General features: G+C 40.0%; 1 protein-coding gene across 3 annotated transcripts; it reads left to right on the top strand.

Annotated features, from left to right (window-relative positions):
- Positions 1–842: 842 nt before the first annotated feature.
- Slc17a2 (solute carrier family 17 member 2) lies at positions 843–20,659 on the top strand. Of its 3 annotated transcripts, none has more exons than XM_028776333.1 (12): positions 843–1,111; positions 6,005–6,114; positions 7,830–8,041; positions 10,193–10,426; positions 10,511–10,598; positions 13,095–13,181; positions 14,549–14,667; positions 14,766–14,927; positions 15,388–15,520; positions 15,606–15,753; positions 16,499–16,589; positions 17,812–20,659. In XM_028776333.1, exons 2-12 carry the CDS (start codon positions 6,087–6,089, stop codon positions 17,944–17,946), a joined length of 1,437 nt encoding a protein of 478 aa, XP_028632166.1. In that variant the 5' UTR covers positions 843–1,111; positions 6,005–6,086; the 3' UTR covers positions 17,947–20,659. The 3 variants fall into 3 exon arrangements, with proteins under 3 accessions (XP_028632166.1, XP_028632163.1, XP_028632165.1); XM_028776330.1 differs by lacking the exon at positions 843–1,111 and adding an exon at positions 1,247–1,362; XM_028776332.1 differs by lacking the exon at positions 843–1,111 and adding an exon at positions 1,247–1,362 and having other exon boundaries at positions 16,499–16,623; positions 17,812–17,930.
- Positions 20,660–21,206: the final 547 nt, after the last annotated feature.

The raw sequence follows: 21,206 nt of genomic DNA, 5'->3' as shown, positions 1-21,206 counted from the left end.
TCCTTAGAGTCACACAAATAAAAATAAAAAATTACTATAGTTTGAATTTTTCAAATAAAGAAAATGAATAGAGACCAGTCAGACTGGCTAAGGAGTTATGCAGTATAGGCTTTTTGGGGGGCCATGATGATAGGACTGGGAATTCAGTATCAGGAGGATACAGAGAAAATGAAGGTCTGGAACAGGGGAATTCTCAGAGTCACAGTTGCCATCAGTTCCCTGTGGGCACCAGAGGACGGAGGACACTCTAGCTGGTTGACTGGATCCTTCCCTTCTGCAGGAGCATCTTGTTAAGGCCATCTACCTGTTAACAGATAGACGTCATCTCATTTGTCCCATCAAGTACTGGGCATTGTGCCCATTTCAACCCTTGTTTCTTAATGTAGAAGCCAGTTCTAACAGGTGGGGTGCTTTGTCTACAGACGAAGAAAGTACCAGGAGCAAAGGGGGACGACTTCAGAGATTCCAGCTCAGGGGCCCCACTCCTGCTTTCATTCCACGCCACTTTCTACTTTCAGTGCAATTGGCTTGTTGACTGAATGGCGGTGTGCATAGTTCAAAGCAGAAAAACATAGTGACATCGTTGAGATACTCACTAGGTCGGTGAGAACTTGAAAGTGAAGTTAAAAATTAAGCAGCCACGCCAAATGCAGGCTCTCTTGTCCCAAGAGCGCAGGGTCAAATCTGGCGTCGTCTGTTCCCACGTGATTCATTACGTTTCCCTGTGAAGAGAGGAAGACATAGGAACGCCTTTTTTTCTTTTTTTTTTCTTTTTTTTTCTTTTTTTTTCTTTTTTTTTCTTTTTTCTTTTTCCCAGCTAGCTTTCTAGTCTAAAGCTTCAAATACTAGTTTAATGGGGAGAGTGTTTTTCTTCTTTTAAATAGGATGTTAATTACAAAGCTATCAGACATGCATTCAAGGGAGGAAGTAATGTTAAGAGAACTCAAAAGCACATCAACTGCTGCCTGAGGACCTCCATTTGGGAATGGTGTCTGGTTCTGGAGAAGAAGAGGCTTTCTTACAAAATAACTATCCAGTCAAGACTTTAAGGTTTGAGAGGTCACTGGTGTCAAGGACCACGGTGGATTGTAGTCACTAGCTGGAAGAACCTGTGAGTATTGGCTGTGGTATGTAGATTTGTACAATTGGCTTTGGCTTCCGAATGAAACACTGAACCAGTACTAACAAGGTTTAGCTTTGGGACTGTACTTAATGAGTCTTTTCTGGTTTCAATACACTCGATCTTGCCTCTCAAGACGAGAAGACTTGCAGAAGTCTGAGTGAGATGGAAATCAAGACAACTGAATGTTTCTGGAAGGTTTGCTGCCTTTGTACAGTTAAGAGATCCCCAGGGAGACCATGGTAGGTACCTGTTATGATGGGTAGCCATAGTGGACAGGATTTATTGAGGATAGATATCTCTCACATCCTATCCAGAGAGAATCCCGACTAGGAAATGGAACTTTGGGAGGCTACACCTGAGCTGTGAGCCCCCTATGGATAGCGCTACGGTTGAAATGCACTTGGCTTTTTGGCATAAGTCTGTTTAGAATTTTCCACTTCTGGTTTTCAAATATTTTTTAAACCGTGATTTAACTTACGAATACATTAGTCAAGTGACCTACCAGTTCCTCAGAAAAGTAGAAAGCTAATGAGTTGCCTTACACTCTGGGGATTATTTTTGTCTCTTGTTCTTGGCAGTCTGTGGCTAAATGAGCACTTTCTCATCCAAGGCAGAAGAAAAGTTTAATACCAAACATTTTATCAAAATATTTTTATTTGCTATATGTCTGTATTTGCTCATGGATCTGAGATGGTCTAACATGGAGTGGGGACACAGTGGCTGTCACTGCTGGTGTTAATGTCAGTGACATTTGACAATGTAGAACTCCTTAGAGTGGTGCACCTCATACTTCTTTTCATGCAAACAGTCCCATGAAGTAATATCATCCTCTCTTTCTGCCAGAAGCAATTAAGGCCCTAAGAGTTTATGAAACTTGCTATGGCTTGCACAGAGTGGGAATTCAGGCTCTGAACTTCTGGCTCCTGATATTTGAACAATATGCAACATTTGCTTTGAGTAAATCAGGAGACTGGGCTAAAAAATTATGCAAGATAAGCAGGTTGTTAGGAGAAATCAAAGAGTACTAGAAACATTATTACAACAAAGTAATGTGTTCTAGGCTAAACATAGGATGAAGCCCCTTATACAACTATGTCTATGTCACCATTCCTCTCTAAGAAAGCCTATTATGTATACCATATGCATAACCATAATGCCTGTCTTCCCTTTTCCTCAAATACAACCTATATTGTCCCAATCTTTTGTAAATATAAATTTTGCTTTGACTTAATTGGAACTGTGTGAGGCTATACCTGAGCTGTGTTTCTAGGTCTACTTGCAACTTTGACACTAAGACTCACTATTATTTCCTGAATGGGAAGGTCTTTGATATTTCCATGGTCTCAATGGTTTACAGTTAGACTCAGAATGACTGTACTGTCTTCATTAATGACATTAATGGCTTGTGATTTCATGAGCCCTGATGATTTTTTGAAGCATGGTTTTTATTATCATGTTATGAAAAGACTAAAGTTTGGAATGACCAATTTTTATACTTGTCTTATGAAAAGGAGAAGCCATTAACAACAAAACAACAGAAGGCTATTAAGACAGAATTCAAATACTTGAATACAGTAGAAGCTGTGTGACTCCCTCACCACAGACACAGACACACAGACACACACAGACACACACACACACACTTTCACACCCCTCTATCCCTCTCTGCCCAGTGGTAGTGGAATGTAACGCAGAGGCAAAGTGTTTGGTTGACACAGATGTGGTACAAGGACCAATCCTTGGGAGAAACAAAAGGCTGTTAAGACCATTCATTCCCTTGCATAAGACTAAAACAAACAGAATGAGCGGAATAGGTTTACACTACTAGAAAAAAAAAAGCAAGAAATAATTGAAGAGTTTTTCTTTAATGTTAAAATTGAAATTCAACTTACACGTCTATCATCAAATTTCCCTTGGGAACAAATGATTAAAACTTAGAATATTTCAAAATGAAGCTAGTGATTATTTTTTAAACTTAAGTTTTAAAATGCTAAGAAAAAAAAGGAGGCTATACTAATAAGTAGAAAAAAACAGTCTGATCTTTGGGAGACTGTGTGCTGACTCTGTGAATTGTAAGGATGAGGTGACTGTCCAGTCTTCTGCACACTTTTTCTCACCAGTGAAGTGTGTACCTGGAGCAGAAGACCTGTGTCTTTTACCTCATCCAGATTCGAGTTACACTTGCAAGCCTGTCAGTTCAGAGCAACCAGCCAACATCTGCTCTGGTGCTCATCTGTTCTTGATAGCAGTTGAGCCTACATGTGGGTCCATTGTGATACAACACAGTTTCAATTAGCCCCAGCTTTCAGGAGGCTGAACTAGGAGGATCAGAAGTTCAAGGTCAGCCAAGTCCACTGACTCTGTCTCAAAAAAACCAAAACAAACAAACAAAAACAAAAGCAAAAAAAAAACCCAAGAATATCTCAAAACTTAGATGTTTAATAGTTCTTTATTAACTAATTTGACTCCTATGTATTAACCATCTATTAACCTTTCTTTAAGGACATGGTTGGGCTGAGGAGATTGCTCAATGGTAAAGTGTTTGCTACCCAAGCAAGAGACCCAGGTTCAAACCCCAGCACCTACAAACAATACAAAAGTTTGGTGGCATGTGCTTGTTCTCCTAGTGGTAGGGAGGTAGGGACAGGAGGACCCCTGAGGCTGACCAGCCAGCTCAGCCCAGTCTGCAAACCCAGGTCCTTGTGACACACACTAATTCAACAAACAAGATAAGTTCTTGAAAAATGACATGTGAGTCTGACCTCTGGCCTCCACATACACATTCACATGTGCACACATCACAGTAGATAGTTTTGGATAAAATTCTTTATTTATATTTTCCCTGATCACCTTCTATTCTAATGTCATTTAAGAGGGTGGGAATATCTCTTTAAACTTGGGTTCAGAAAGTATAAGATCCTGAATTACAAAATATAAGTATGATACAGGTGTTTTTTTTAACAGTTGTTGAAGATACAGTCTAAAATAGATATAATTTATAAGATTCTTAGAAGGTATATTCCTCCTTAAAAGAAGCAAATATATATATCCCTCCTAAAGAGATGCAAATACTGAATCAAACATGTCCATATTTGGAGCCATAAATTTTATTTGCTTTTTAAAGTAGCTAAATTAATTTATAATTGCAGCAGAAATCCTTCATTCAGTATAATTTTATAAATGTTTTAAAGAAATTGTCAGCTCAATAAAATGCTCATTTTATGAGTAGTAAAGAACACTCTAATCACACAATGGAAGTAAAGGCTTCAGGAGTTTGACTCAGCTGCTCATATTACATCTGTTTTCAGTCAGAAGTGACTAATGCATGCTCAACACTTTTTCCGCTCTTACAAAGTTCAGAGTCCCCTGCTAGGGAATGGTGCTACCCACAGTGACTCAACCTTCTCATCTCAGTTAACATAATTAAGTTACTCTCACACAAGGGAACCCATAGGCCTACCTCCCAGGTGATTCTAGATTCTACCAAGGTGACCATTAACACTGAGCATCACAGCACATGAAGGTCATGTAGCATCTTTAAAGAAGATGACACAGAACACTGTGCTTACCCAAAGGGAACAGAAAAAAATGGTCAGGATGAGAGTAAAGGCTGTTCTAGAACCATCTTCTTCAGCTCTTGGGCTTGACTGTTCTATTTTGTGGTCTGCTCTAAGTAATGGTACTTCCTAGGATTGAATGGTTTGCTGTGGTTTGATTATACCTTCTCAGCTTCCTTCTCTTAGTTTCATAGCACCACTGGATGGTTAGAGAATTTGCTCTAAGGATTTACAGTTAGAATTTCTCCTAAAGACACAGTCCACTGAAAGCATAGTCATAGTGTATAAGAGTCAGGATGTAGAAGTCATAAAGAACAAATAAAACAGCAGCAAATGCCCACCTCTTCCTGATCCTAGAGGCAGCATGGGCAGGAGGATGCTGTGTGTCATTCTTTTTTTTTTTTTTTATTGGATGATTTATTTACATTTCCTATGTTGTCCCCTTACCCCATCCCCCACCACCCCCTCGGAACCCCCAATCCCCTCGCCCCTCCTCCTTCTTCTCTGTGGATGTAACCTCTATCTACCCCCCCCACTCCCACCTCCTCACCCTCAAAATTCCCACCCCCTGGGGCATCCAGCCTTCATGAGGTCAAGGTTCTCTTCTTCCACCTATGCCCAGCAGGGCCCTCCACTTTTACATATTCAGCTGAAGCCCTGGATCCCCCCCTAAGTGCTCCCAGGCTGGTGGTTTAGACCCTGGGAGCTGTGGTTGGTTGGTATTGTTGCTCTCCTCATGGTGCCATAAATCCTTTCAGCTCCTTCAGTCTTCACTCTAACTCCTCTATTGAGAACCCCATGATCAGTTCAATGGCTATATGTGAGCATCTGCCTCTGAATATGTCTGACTCTTGAAGGCCTCTGAGGAGATATCCATATCAGGCTCTTATCAGCATGCACTTCCTGTCTTCCACATCAGCATCTACCTTTGGTGATTGCACATGGGATAGATACTCAGGTGGAGTGGTCTTGAGACGGCCCCTCCTTCAGTTTCTGTCCCTCACTTTGTCTCCATATTTGCTCCCTTGAGTATTTTGTTGCTCCTTCTAAGAAGGACCGAATCACCCTCACTTGGTCTTCCTTCTTTATGGGCTTCATGTGGCCTGTGAGTTGCATCTTGGGCATTTCAAGGTTCTAGGCTAATATTCAATAATCAGTGAGTGAATACCATGTGTGTTCTTTTGTGATTGGCTTACCTCACTCAGGATGATAATTTCTAGTTCCATCCATTTACCTAGGAACCTCTCGAATTCATTGTTTTTAATAGCTGAGTAATACTCCATTGTGTAAATATACCACATCTTGCATGATGTTTTTCTCATAGGTCAAAGCCTGTCGTGGTGATAGTGATTTGCGGGGGAGGAAAACCACGCCACAAAGTGCACATCACTCACCAGAGAAACAAAATGGATGAGAAGTCTACCACCAGGAAAGGTAAGGTGCTGTCCTTGTTTGAGTTATAGAAAACTCAGTGCTTGGCCCCAGCTACTTCATCCATGGCTGCTGTCCTCTCCCTGACTTTTCTTTATACTGTTTCCCTGGATGCTCTTAGTGTAACATCAGATTCAACCTCAATCCCAAGATGTCACTTGCTTTTTATTGTTAGGAGACACCATGGATTAATCTTGCAGAAATTGAACCAAATGATCAAAAAATCCTATATCCAAGGAATGGAATGAGTTTTGAACAAGTGATTTAAAGGCATACAGCCAGTTTAGCTATTTTACAGATCCCTGTGGAACACATTTGCCAAATGTCTGGCCACTTCCTCTGAGTTTGGCAACTTAAATTTTATCAAAATAATTCATTTGCAGGTAACTAGTTCTACCTGTGAGACTACTTGGAAATTTCTTCCATTTATTTTTGTTTCTTCACAGATCCTGCTTATGTCCCACAAGTCACAGTCTTCCAAATATGCAGGAGAAAAAAGCCTAACCCATAAGTCACATGGAAATCCTAATATTAACCCATTGCTTTATTTCAGTAGGAATAGATATAGAATATCAGCACACACAGCATACATACATATACATATTGAAAATATGATGAATGCATAAATACATACATGTTTAATACTGTTCATTACTATTTTGTATCACTTTTACCTATAAGTTTAGAAAAATTGTTTCTCCATATTTGTTTGAAAAGCTGAAAAACCATGGAGGTAGGGTCTAGTAATGCACGGGGTGGGGGTGGGGTGGAGTCAGCAAAGTACCCATAGTACTGTGAAGTATCAGGTCTCAGCTGGGCATTGTGGTGAACACCTGAAGTCCCAAGAGGCAGGGTTGGGGGCATCAGTTGAGCCTAGGAGTTCTAGACTAGTTTGAGCCACAAAAATGAAAACAAGGAGAAGAAAGCAGGCATCATCAGGGAGAGAGTTCAGAATGGAAAAGGAGAAGAATGTTATTTCTCTGACAGCTCAAAGGAAAATCCTCAGACATGGAAGTGCTGTCTTTGAAAGGCAACTGTCATGTCAACTCTCACAAGCTCTGTGAGAAATGAACGTGCTGAATGAGATGGACTGCTTCCTTGCAATGCAGAGGGATCCTTTCATGATCAGCTCTGCCATTATCTTCCCAGTGTCTTATTTTAGAGAAATGTAACACAGAATCCTTACATTAAGGCTTTTCCTTTCCTTACCATCTGTCTCCACACTTTTAAAGAATATTTGCAAGATTCCAAACTTACCATGCTTATTAAACCCAGCAAAATAATATGGCAACACTGTTTGGAAGAAATATGTTGGTAAAAAGGGGGCATCGGGATTAGCTCGGCCTGATGACAACTGGTTTATAGTTTGGCTGCCATGGAAGTTTGAGGTAGGAGAGATGGCAAGTTCTTGGGCTACAAAGTAAATTCAAACCCAATCTGGGCAACTTAACAAGACCAGTCTCAAAAGCACTCTAAAAGGGGCTGGAACCCAGGCTCAGTGGTAGGCTGCTTGCCTGGTAAGCAGATACAAGGCCTAGATTCAATCTCCAGGATGAAAAAAAAAAGAAAAGAAGAAAGAAAAAAGGACAAAAGCAAACAAAAACCAAGCTAGTAGTATTGATTGGTGTCATCTGGAGTCTGTTCATGTTTAGCCGTGGCAGGAATGGAAAGCAGCAGTTTCCTTTTGGGTGCTCATTGTGTAACTGTATTCTGCCTAGGGTCAGGTTTCTGCTCATTACGCTATGCGCTAGCTCTCATCATGCACTTCTCCAACTTCACCATGATAACACAGCGTGTGAGTCTGAGCATTGCCATCATTGCCATGGTGAACAGCACACAGCATCAGGACCCAGCTAATGCATCCACTGAGGGGCCTGTGATGGACCTCCTAAGTAACCGGACCAGAGGCATCAAGGACTTTAGTAACCGGGTGAGTGTGATGGAGAGAGGGCTCTGTGCTGACAGAAAATAACAGACAAGAACAGGGGAGAGAGGCTTGACTCTGCAGATTATAGAATTCAACCATAAACAGAAAAGGACTGAAGTGATTCTTCAGCCATTGCTTCAGTTTGTGATGACAATAATAATCTTTCATTGAAGTAACATTATAGAGAAGGTGTAAGACAAATGAAAGAAAAAAATTAAAAATAGGAATAATAAACTTATTTGAGTTTCTTCAGAGAAAAACTAGCTACTATCTAGGGAACCCTTCTGGGTTGCCCGATTTTATTTGAGTGCCTGCAGCTTGCATAATTTTTAAAGCTATTTATAGCTCAGCAAATTCTATAGGATGATGAGAAATGCTTGTGGTTCTAGTCCTGTGGAATCTCCTCCACGATTCTCCAGTCAGCAGCTCCCCGACTGTAGCTGAGTAAGGCAGTTCGCCATCTATTTAAATTCTCCCCAGCATTGCTGTCCAGCTTAGATATGTGTGGCTCTTTCCAGCCTCCTTTTTCATAAGCTACCATTTTTACCAGTTCCCTCACTGATCAATGAGTTAAACAGTACCTTTATCACAGGTTCATTGCATATTTGTATAAGAATCATAAAGACACGCTTTTTTTTGTAGGCATCCTTTAACCTGTCATTTACTATGCAGTCCTAATGTCATCCCTATAATCCATGAGTTAGGAGTGTGTTATAACTCACCTACTCATCCACACTCCTGTGCCTGGGAACTCAAGGCACCTTCAAGCTAATTGATTTGTGTCTGGACATGCTGTGCCCCACCACCAGAGCCTGGTCTTCCGCCACACATTCCTATCCACTGTTGGCCAAGGAACTTCCGTGCTCAGAGCCAGGCACTGTCACTATCAGTTCATACACCAGATGCCGAAAATCTAAATGTGCTTTTTATCCAATAGGAATGTTGTCTTACTTGCTTCCTTCACACAAATTCCAGGCATTGTTTTCAAAAGATGCCTCAAAATCGCTCCCTCTCTTGGATCTTCCTAAACTGTTTTTCCTTCCTCAAGTTTTCTGTCCTATTTATGTCTATCCTCAAATATTAATTCTAACATGAATCATATACTCTGAGTTATAATATTCTTTTTCTTTGTTTATATTTTGAGACAGGGACCCTCTAGATATCCCTGACTGTCCTGTTCTAGTATTTGTTACGTAGATCACACTGGCCTTCAGCTCATAGAAATTTGCCTGCCTCTACCTCCCTAATGCTGGGCTTAATGGCATGTTACACCATTGCCTGGCTGCTAAAAGTCATTTTAAGTTAATATTGTATTTCTTGTTTTACATCTTTTGGTGATGTAATTTATAACATGATTCCAGATCTAGATCTCTAGAGACTATTAAAGTACTGAGAGTTATTCATTCATAATGTATATCTTAGTAACTTGATTCTTCCAGCCAGACCATACATAACAACTAAATGTGATTTTTATTTTTCAATCAGGAGTTACTTTTGATAAGAAATCAGCAAAGAAATGTTCCCTTTATTCAATGAGAGTCTGTGGCACTTAAGTTTCCAAGGCAGCTCTTTAACACAGAAGCCACCCTGCTGTTCTCAGACTCTCATCTATGTGTCATTTATCTTTTCAACAAAGATTTATTAATTTTTCTATGTGTGAGTGTTGGCCAATGTGTATGTATACCTTCCAAATATGTGTCCCATATGTTCTCAGAAGCCAAAAGGACATGAGATGCACTGAAGCTAAAGTTACAGACAATGTGAGCCACCAAGTGGCTGCTGGGAACCAAACCTTAGTCCTCTGCAAGAGCAGCAGATACCCTTAACAGCCAAGACATCACTCTAACTCCATAATCATGTACCTTTATCTCTTTTCTTTATTTCTTACATTTAAATTTTTTCCTCCCGTTAAGGGAAATAAATTAGGGATACAGTTAGTTATTTGTAAAAACAAACACATAAATAAAAATAAGTTAGGTAAAAATTTGAGGGAAAAACCCCTAAATCATACTAAGTATTTATAATAGAGTTATAATAGAATCTCTTGAATATAGAACAACTTTGAGTATAAAGTAGATTTTCCAGTCAGGACTTCTTAGCATAGAGGGTGCCCTACTAACTACTGCTAACTTTAACCTTTTCCTCCTTTCCCAGGCTGCTGTTTATCAGTGGAGCACAGAGACCCAGGGGATCATCTTTAGCTCCATCAGCTATGGAATCATACTGACGTTAATACCAAGTGGATATTTAGCGGGGATACTGGGAGCAAAGCAGATCCTTGGTGCTGGGTTGCTCATCTCATCCCTGCTCACGCTGTTTACTCCACTGGCTGCTGACTTTGGAGTGATTTTGGTTATCGTCATTCGCACAGTTCAGGGGATGGCACAGGTATCCAGATAGTTTCTCAGATTGAGTGGGATACAGATTGCCTACATCTGCAAAACAACAGAGATCCCAATACTTTTATTGCAGGGAATGGCATGGACTGGTCAGTTCACAATTTGGGCAAAGTGGGCTCCACCACTTGAACGGAGCAAGCTCACCAGCATTGCAGGCTCAGGTGAGGACGCATATGTGCACCAGAGGGTTGTGATTTGCTCTGTTCTTCTGCAACTCAGATGACTTCAACAATCAAGAAAAAAATAGAGCAATATAAGACAATTGTATAACAAAGGGGAAACAAACATCTGTGCTGTAAAGCCTCAAGCTCAGGAGTAGCACAGGGCATTGTGACCTACATCAGTCAAAGGCTAAGGCCTGATGGAGAAAAATGCTGAAAGGTAGAAATGGAATTGGTCATAGTGGCTATTGCTTGTCATTCTAATACTGAGGAGGTAGAGGCAGGAGGATTGTGAGTTTGAACTCGGCTTATTTTATAGAAAATTACATTTTCTTGAGACTCTGTCTCAAGAAAGAAAAAAAGAAATGCACAAATGAAAAATACGTTGTTACACTCACATTGCTAGAAAATATCAGAGGACAAAATAGGGACTCAGAGAGGCCAAGAGCAAAATCAACGGGAAGGTGAAATAGCCACATCATTCTACTCTTCTGAGCTAAGTAACTCATACAACTCTCTTATGTGCATGCTATTTTTGTGCTTTTTTCTCCCAGAGAAGGGAGCTAGTGTATGTAAGTAAATGGCCCAAACATGAATAAACAGTAAGTAGTAGGACCTAGATTTAAGCCCAGGCACTTTGTCTTCAGAGTACACATTCTTGGTCATAATGCAAGGAGGACCCTCATAATGTGTGGTCTCACCAAAGCCCCCTCGGTGGAGTCTGCACGGCAGCTTGTAGACCTGAGAACACATATGTAAAGGACAGATCTGAGGTTCTATCAACAGCTCACTCATGGGTCCAGCACAAGCTACACCCTGCAGTCTGTTCCCTCATAGAAACCCTCCTGCTTGCTTCTCGACCACCACTGTCATGACTTCCTCTATCTCCAAATATTATCTGCTAATCTTTCTTCCATGCTGGATTTCTTCTTTCCATCAATGCTAAATTATTTTGTGTACTGCTGAGGCAGTTTTACTCATTAGCATGATTATCTTCCATATGCCCTCTTACAACCATAGAATAAAGACTCACCTTCTCATTATACTGACAGATGTTCAGACAATTTACTACAACATGCTGACCACTCATCTCTCTCTGCCGGCGAGGCTCTGGTAGCTGAGTTGTCCATAGCTGTCATCACTTCCCCATGGCTCTCAGCTCACAGGTTCATATCTTTAAAAGATTCCAAACCCCTGCTTTTGTTAAAACCACAAATATTTACTTCCTTCTTTGTACAATTTTCTAATATTTTTATTGCATTTAATTTAATTTTATTTGTCCCCATTGTAATTGTAATTTTATTATTTCCTTTACATTCTAATATCACTTCTCAAATAGAAGAATAGACCTGTGTTATGGTACCAATTAAGTGGAAGCAAAATCTAGGACTTAAACCATGAAAATGAGCAGAGAGAATTGGGCAGAGTAGGAGAGAAAGAATAGAAAATAGAATAGAAGAATAGAATAGAATAGAATAGAATAGAATAGAATAGAATAGAATAGAATAGAATAGAATAGAATAGAACAGAGAATAGAATGGAATTGATAGAACAGAACAGAACAGAACAGAACAGAACAGAACAGAACAGAACAGAACAGAACAGAACAAAACAGAACAAAACAAAACGGAGAATAGAATAGGAAATAGAATAGAGAACAGAATAGATAGAATGGACTCCTTTCACATTGTGCAGGTGACTAGGAACTCATGAAACCTTTCTGAGGTTTGCATATGTGGTTGTATGTGTAAGTGTTTGTGTACACTAAGTATGTGTAATATTGCTATGTAAAAAGCATTTCCTACTGTGAATCTGTAAAATGTATAGCTTTAATTTTCCAGCTTTGTTTATTTGTTTGTTACTTATTTTAGACAAGGTTTTACTAGATAGCCATAGCTAGCCTGGTACTATTGATGTAGCCCATAGTGGCCTCAGATTCATGTCAATCCTCTTTCCTGAGACTCTTGCGTGCTGAGATTGTAGAGATATGCCATCATGCCTGGCTGTTGCTCTTGTCATTGTAGACCCCAAGGTCCAAGTGTAATCCAGTTGGAATAAATGTGTGATAGTAAGTTTTGCTCATTGTTCTCTCACCAATTAGAGCAAAATCCCCTTGAACACAGCGACTGTACCTCTCTAATTTTGAACACAGGAACTGTATCTCTCTAATTTTGAACACAGGAACTGTACCTCTCTAATTTTGGTAAGTCTTTACAGTTCTGCACCCAGTGTCACATTCCACCAGCACGAGCTGTACTTGCAGAGAGCTTTTATGATAAGCTGACAAATTAGAAGTTGGCCACATTGCTGTTACAGAGCTACTGAAGTAAGCTGTTGTTTAGTACAGTGCTTGTTGTTTCCCATGATATTTGGAAAGTCTAGTGAACAGGAATAAATCCTCTCATCACGCAACAATTCCAAATCAGCAAAGGGACAATGTTCACATTTTAGCCACTGCTATCTCCATAAACTTTTTCTTCCCTGTCTTCCCTTTAGGGGCAGCATTTGGGTCCTTCATCATCCTCTGTGTGGGGGGATTAATCTCACAGGCACTGGGCTGGCCTTTTATCTTCTATATCTTTGGTGAGTCACTGTCTCTTACATCGTAACACTTCCACTTCTCAGGCATTTGTTTTAAGATAGACATCACTCAGCCTCTCTCCATGTTCTTTGTTAAATGGAAAATTATGAAGAATGTTGAGGATTGGTACCTTTCTTAGTAGAGTTCATGGATCTTGATCTTACACCTTTCTAGAAAGTTGGACAATCCACATGCACAGGGTAGATGAGATCACGCTCCACAGCTTTCTGAGAAGCTTTTGAGAAATCAGTTACAAAGCTTTCCCTGTCTGCAACACACACCTCCCAGCACCTCAACCATAGTGTCTCAAGTGCCTGGTCTCCTGCTGCTGTGAAGTTAAGACATCAAAGCTGATTGAGAACACCTTCAGTGTGTCTACACATTTCATAATAATTGTTACATGTATCCAATATGCTTTTAGTCTGTTCTCTATCAAGTGAATTGTGCAAAGCTTAATTCAGATGTTCCTTCCTTCATGGAGCCTTCTGAAGCTTATCCATCAGGTCTTCCTCTCTATGATCTTTTATTGACACTTCCTTTTCAGGATGTGTGATGTTTCTTGTCTCACTAAACTGTGAAATGTTTAGATCAAAGGATCCATTATATAATGTTTTCCAGATTGCTTTGGCGATCATACTCTCTGAAATTTAGTTCCCAATAAAACAACAGATTAACCTGATAATATAGGAGGATGTAAGGAACAACTGGTTCTCAAAACTTTTAACAGAATATTTTTGAAATGATGCCAGTCGTGCACACTTTTAACCCCAGCACTCCAGAGGCAGAGGGAGGCAGAGCTTTCTCACTAACACTGTGAATCCCTGTCATTTTGTTTCACACATGTTAACCAGGCATGGAAAAACTGCTTCTGCTTGGACTCCCCAAGAGATCTATAGTTTCAATACAAATAGCAACCTCTTGCAAACATATTAGAAATATTTCTGTGCCACAAAGAATGACGTCGTGGCGAGTGCTTTCATGCATCCATAACTACTTTTTTTTCAACTCCAACTGCACAAACCAAAATGAGACAATGACACATATGCCAAAAAGTTACTGTTAAGACCATCTATGGCTATAAAGAAACACTGAATCCTTAAGCCTTGGCTGTACTGATTTAGTCATGCTCACATTATCTCCAAGATTCTGACATGGACAAAAAGCAAGTTTATATTTGAGAACTGGCATCTAAAAAGGTTCAATAGAAGGAGTTTTATAGGGTGGAAAAGAGAAAAGGGAAATTTAGGTCTATATGGTGGAACAATCCCGAGTTGGTGTGTGTGATAGAAAGGCTGTGATATTTCAGACAAAATATTATCCTTCCAATATCTGAATCGACCCGAAGTATAACTGCATCCCTACTTCCCAGGTAGCATTGGCTGTGTCTGCTGTGTCCTGTGGTTCACAGTGATTTACGATGACCCCATCCATCACCCATGCATAAGTGAGAGGGAAAAGAACCATATCACATCCTCAGTGGCCCAGCAGGTACTCTGCATCCTCTCTTTCCACCCATGGAGCATGCAGAGCACTGTTTCTAGGGGGACCTATACTAATGCCGATGTTGATTTGATGTTTTCTTTCAGTCTAGTTCTCCCAGAAGATCCATCCCCATAAAGGCAATGGTCAGATGCCTGCCACTGTGGGCTATTTTCATGGGGTTTTTCAGTCATTTCTGGCTTTGCACCATAATCATAACATACCTACCGACGTACATCAGTACAGTGCTCCACGTTAACATCAGAGATGTGAGTACACTCCTCTACTGTGACTGTGACAATAATGACTGTAGTCCTGCACTACCCATTATATTCCAGTGTATAGAATCATTTCACCTTCACAATGGTGGTGACAGAGGCCGTGCCATGATTCCCATTTCACAATAGTGGAACTGGGACATTCAGAGGTGAGATAATTTGCCTTGGGTTACATAACTACTGGGACTACTGAGTGGTGGAGGTACTGTGCATATGGGGTCTTAATTGTCATGGTTTTCTGCTATGCCTACTGGTACAGAAGTTTTCCCCCAAAACTGACATTCCTTTTCTCGGGTGTCAGTTCTCTTATAAGTGCCCTTCCAGTGTGGCAAGGGTGCTAGTTTTCCTCAAACAACTCAGAATATTGGAAGTCAGGCTAAGGTTGGTCTGTGTGATAAACACTAGTGCCCTATACTGCTCTGTGATGGTGTGTGTAATTTCCTTCTTTCAGAGTGGGGTTCTGTCCTCCCTGCCTTTCATTGCTGCCTCAAGCTGTACAATTTTAGGAGGTCAGATGGCAGATTTCCTTCTATCCAGGAATCTTCTCAGCTTAATCACAGTTCGAAAACTCTTTTCATCCCTGGGTAAGGATGGGTGTGTGGATTCAGGTAACTACTCCCCTTCCTGTGTGTGCGTTGAGAAGCCTCTTGACATGTCCCCATTCTCCAGGGCTCCTCCTTCCATCCCTTTGCGCTGTGGCCCTGCCTTTTGTGACTTCCAGTTACGTAGCAACCATTGTTTTGCTGATACTCATTCCTGGGACCAGCAATTTGTGTGACTCAGGGTTCATCATCAACACCCTAGACGTTGCCCCCAGGTAAGGCCTTTACCTGTCTATTGCCTTTATCAGACTACTGAAGTGATGGTAGATCTCAGTGTCCATGCCAAAGTGCAAAGCCTGTCTGTTTTTGATGTGTACTAGATCAAGGTGAAGTGACATAACTAGAAATGTTGGTTCACAGCCATGGCCGTGTGTCTCATTTCTGGATTGAGAAAGTTTTTCAAGTTCCCTGGTAAGAGATTAAACTGTGTATTTTGGGAAAAGGCCACAGATATCTGTTTTGGAAATTTCCAGGGTGTTTATTATATCAGCCACAACACATAGACTATTTACCACGAGCCAGACCTATGCTAACACATTCTCAGAAATCAATATGTGTCATCATCACGAATATATTAGGTAGATCCTATTATGAGCCCCTAATTCAGCGAGAGGAGACTGAAGCACATGAGACCTCCCTGTAGTCACACAAGGGCAGAGCCAGGATCTAAAGGCGTACAGTTTGGCTTCAGATTTGGAGGCTGATACTTGTTTGTTATGCAAACTGCCCACTGCACTGAACAGTGTTGTGAAGAAAGTTCCCACAGAAACTACTTCTCTGGTTATTCTAGCTATTGATTCAATGGATGGATGATTTCAAAGTTGGTAAAGAAACATCTCTTTGGATGTCTTTAGGTAATGAAAACTACTAGGTCAAGTGACCTTGCCATTAAAAATGTGTTTCATGAAAGTTGAACATCTGCTATGGATGGTTTTCTACATAAAATCATCTTCTCCACAGATATGCAAGTTTCCTCATGGGCATCTCAAGGGGATTTGGTCTTACTGCAGGAATCATCTCGTCCACCACCACCGGATTCCTCATCAGTCAGGTTGGGCATGTTATTGAACATCTGCAAGTGGCAGGTATTATTTTAGGCATTGAAAATATACACTGTGCTCTCAAAGATTGTACAGGTGGCCAGGGGAAGCAAGCATGGATTTGAACATTCATCATGAAAATTAGACTGTGGCATGCCATGCTTCCCAGGGAAAAAAAAAGTAAAAAGCTGACTTCATCAAAGGGAATCAGATTCATTTTGGGAAAATGAGCTGTTTGGGTGGGAATAACAGTTTTTCTATGACTTTCAGGAGGTAAAAAGAATGAGAGGTGGTGGAGAGATAGCTCAGCAGGTAAAGACTAAACTCACAACCAAAGAGACAAGAGAGAGGGCTTCACTGTGACAAGAGTGAATGAGTCATATAAAGAATTAGTAAGTGATGAAGATGGGAGAAGGAAGAGGAGGTCATAAGGAGCTCAAGTGAATTAATTGTAGATAGTTTGTGCATCACTAAAGAGAAAACTAGTATCTCAGGGTCTTAATTAATAAAGACATCAATCTGTAGACAGAGGAGAGAGGAGAGCAGTATAACTTTAGGCAGCATAGGCTGGGAGGTTTGCTCTCAGCCTCCAGGTGTGGTCTAGTGAGCCAGAGGGAAGGCAGTAATGGAAGACTCAGGCTAAGATGGAAGAACTGGAGTGTCAGCTTGAGAAGCAGAGTTTTGTTTTGCTTTTAGTATAGCTAGGTGACCTAGATTCTGGGCTAACTTTCGAGTAAATGTATAAGAATTCAGTATGATGATAATGACAACAATGAATAAGCCTGACAGTAGAGTTTATCAAACAAGTCAAGTGTAGCTCACACTGTATGAAGAGGTCCATATAAGGAGCTGAACTGATTGAAGACAATAGCTACAAAACCGAAACAAAGCAAGAAGAACAGACCTTAACTATGCATTTTCAGCATAATTGTAAAGCTTCACTTTTATAGTTATTGAAATCCAGATTGCTGGAGAAGCATCAGTATTGCTTAAGTTGTTTTCTTTTGGGGAAATAGCTACCACATCATAGGACCTAATGTGCTTTTTAGAGTCATTTGATTCCCAAGTTTCATGAGCCTCCTTGGCCAACAGGATACTAAGTGTGTTATGCATTTGCTCCCTCATTTGTATGCATGTGATTGATTAGCATTGCAATATGCAAAGTAGAGGACTTGTATAATTGGTAGGAAAAAAATTATAAATTAATAACTCATGTGTATTTTTTGTGTTCAGGATTCTGAATCAGGATGGAGGAATGTGTTTTTCCTGTCTGCTGCTGTCAACATGTTTGGTCTGATCTTTTATCTCATATTTGGACAAGCAGAAATCCAGAACTGGGCCAAAGAAAGAACTCTCACCCGCCTCTGAGGATATAGGGTTGGAGATCAACCAAAGTGCTGACCCTTAACATATTTTGCTTATCACCATTCTTTCTTTGTACTTATGTCCATAGACACAGTACTTCTCTATTCTGGCTGGGTGCTAGCTTTTGCCAAAGAGCTTCAAAAACAGATGCCCAGGCTACCCTCCAGAGTGAGTTAGTCTGGGGTGGAACTCTGGTGCCACTAAGTTTTAGACTTCCTAGAGTTTTTCCAATATGCAACTGTGGTTGATAATCGGTAGAGGAATTGGAAGTCAATTTTAGTTGCCTTTGGATTTTCCTCTTTGGAAAGTACTAGATGAATAAAATTATATCTGAAATAATCTGATAAATACCTTCATTTAGACAGCTAGGAACACAGAGAAGATTTTATACGAATTGTACTTTTTTATTATTTTTATTTTAAAATGTTAATAAAAGGCAGGAATTTTACTTTTAAGATATAAAACTCAGCAAAGAACAGAATTGATACCTATAATCATAGAATTAACTTTATTCATTTTATAATACTCCAGGAAGCATGGGTGTCTATACAGTTAGATGCTGTTAAAATAAACATGCTAAGATTAAACAGAGTACATTAAAGCTATGTAGAGTAGGATTTTTTTCTAAAGGTGGAACAATATTTATGAATCCTAGCCAACTTCTTGGAGGTTGTGACCAGAAAACGATGAGAAAAAGATTCAATGAATGAGGTTAAAATGGAATACAGGAAGAGATTGAATAGATACCAGAAAGGGCAAAGTGGACACCAAAACACTATCAGATTTTAGTCATGTGGTGAAAATAGAAACACTCTTAAGTGAACACCAGGGAAGAAATTGGTAAGGGTAAAATGGGCTTGAGAGAGGCTTGGGAGGAAATTGCATAAGAGGCATTCACCCTGAAGTAGAGACTATGTGACCCTCATATTCTCCCAAATAGTCATATTCAACTATAAAATAAAATACAGTAGTAATTGGTTTGGGATTTTAGTGTGTACCATATACTTTAAGGTACCTCCATATAGATGGCTTATTCTATATTTGCCTCAATTTTCTCAGAAAAAGTAGTTTTTTAAAATCATATTAGGAATTTCAAAATAACTGCAGGACAAGAACCTTTGATTAATTCATAAGGGCAAGAGGACCTTCTAATTAGCTTAGATTAGAAGCAAGAGGTACTTTTGACCAGACGTTGTAAGGATAACAGTTGATGTCAGGTCCTGAAGGCGATACTGAGATAATAACCCATTGGTTCTGCTTTCCAAATGTTTACAATACTCAGAGAAAATGAGTCTGTAGAAAACTAGAAGACTGGAAAGAGAGAGATTACATAATAAATTGGAATGTTATGTATGAAGGGCGAGAATGCTCAGAAAGAAGGAATGATTGTAGTCTGGGGGTTAAATGGAGAGAAGGAAGAAAGAAGTGGATAAGAGGAGATATGGGGAGAGACAGCTATAACTAAGGGCCATTTGAGGGGTCTTATTGAAGCCTTACTACCATAGAAGCTTCTTAAAATATATACATACATGAATAAAATAAATATAAATCAAATCACCAAGAAATGGAAGACAAAGCTCTAATTAGGCATCTGTTACTACCAAATGAAACCTCTAGTGCTAGAGATGGCTTACATCTAATTGAGTTGTTGGCTGGATGCCCCATGGAAACCCACAAAAAAACCAATTGCCAAGGCCATTGGTGACTCACCAGAAACTGATGGTTAGGTCCTATTGTTGAAGACAATACCGCCATTACTCATTGAACACTGAAAAGTTATACTGGTGCCCACTTAGAAACTTACTGACTAGTTCATGGTTGAAGAAGGCACTCTTCATGCTACCAGAGGAGAAAGATAAGCACCAACTGAGCTAAAAACTTTGGATCTACAATAGTGATTTGCTTCAACAATATGCTGGTAAATAATAGCAAAAAAGTTGTGGGAGTAACCAACTATCTGACTGTATTTAAGGTGGCTCACTCCACGAGAAAAAAACCCATGCCTGAGAATCCGAGACTAGATAGGTCATAGACCTGTGAGAAAGGCAAATACTACTATTCAGCAAGAGGAATATGAAAATAAAATTACCCCTAATCACCTTCTGTTATACTTACAGATCAGTGTCTTGCTCAGCCATCATCAGAGAAACTTCTTCATGTAGTAGGTGAGAACAAATACAGAGATCCACAACTGCACTATGTTCAGAAAGTGAGAGAACTTGGAACACTCATTACGGATTGTCTCCGTAAAATTCTTCCCAATAGTGTTCATGGAACTTTGGAAAAGTAGGGAGAAAGATTTTAAGAGCTAATGGGGATGGAAGACCCCAAGGAGACGAAGGCTTTTAAATACAGCAAGGCTGATGTACATATGAACTCACAGAGTTTATGAAAGCATACCTAGTATGCACAAGTCTAAGCCAGATGGGGTACCAGCACTGAGAAGAGACATGGACCCAAACCTCCATCCCTCCACAGAAGCTGTCTCCAATTGACAACCATTCAAAAAGGAAAACTTTGTTTTCTCTAATGGAGTCTTACTGGGTATACAAATTACACTTAAAGGCAGGCCCCATGCGTAACAGTAGACAGCCAACACAAAATCAAGTCAATGGTATTCTTGAAGGTTGTTCTTTGGTTTTGCTTTGTTGACTCATAATGCTTTGTTTGCTTTTTTTTTTTTAAATAAAATTACCTTACAGATCTTTTGCTTATACATTATGGTTTTTTATATTATACTTTTATAGAATTTTGTGTCTTTATGAATGTGAATCATTGCATCTTTGTGTTTCTTGTGCTTTTTCTTTGGCTTCCCTCCTCCCCACCCATTTGTATGTTTGTTTTGTTCTATTCTAGTTTGTCAAAACCACTTTTATAATGGCCATAGTTTGTTGCTTTTATGGGGAAGAAAGGTGGATACACTTGGTCTCTCTATCCTTGAACTAACTCATGATCCTCTTTCCTCACTCTCCTGAGTGCTAAGATGGCCAGCCTATGCCATCAGCCTTGCTGTTCAGTTGCTTTTCTGAAACCGGGGAAAGTGGAGGTCAGAGGACAACCTCAGCTGCTGCTATTGGGGAATCATCCACTGTTGTGATTTTTGTTTTTAGATCTCTCATTGTTCTAGAAATCACAAAGTAGAACAGCCTGGGGAGCCAGTGAGTTCCAGAGATCTGCAAGCTTCTGCCGCCTCAGCACTGGGGATAAAAGCACACGCTACCATACATATATATATATATATATATATATATATATATATATAT

The sequence above is a fragment of the Grammomys surdaster genome, unplaced genomic scaffold (assembly GCF_004785775.1).
Source record: "Grammomys surdaster isolate TR1022 unplaced genomic scaffold, NIH_TR_1.0 267, whole genome shotgun sequence".
NCBI lineage: Eukaryota > Metazoa > Chordata > Mammalia > Rodentia > Muridae > Grammomys > Grammomys surdaster.
This window is presented reverse-complemented; position numbering and strand designations above follow the sequence as displayed.

Excerpts from the sequence above, each read along its gene's own strand:
- Slc17a2 (XM_028776330.1), top strand. The coding sequence starts at position 1,286 with ATGGAAATCAAGACAACTGAATGTTTCTGGAAGGTTTGCTGCCTTTGT. Across the intron at positions 8,042-10,192 it reads TCAAGGACTTTAGTAACCGG|GCTGCTGTTTATCAGTGGAG; the intron begins GTGAGTGTGATG and ends CTCCTTTCCCAG. Across the intron at positions 16,590-17,811 it reads CCGGATTCCTCATCAGTCAG|GATTCTGAATCAGGATGGAG; the intron begins GTTGGGCATGTT and ends TTTTGTGTTCAG.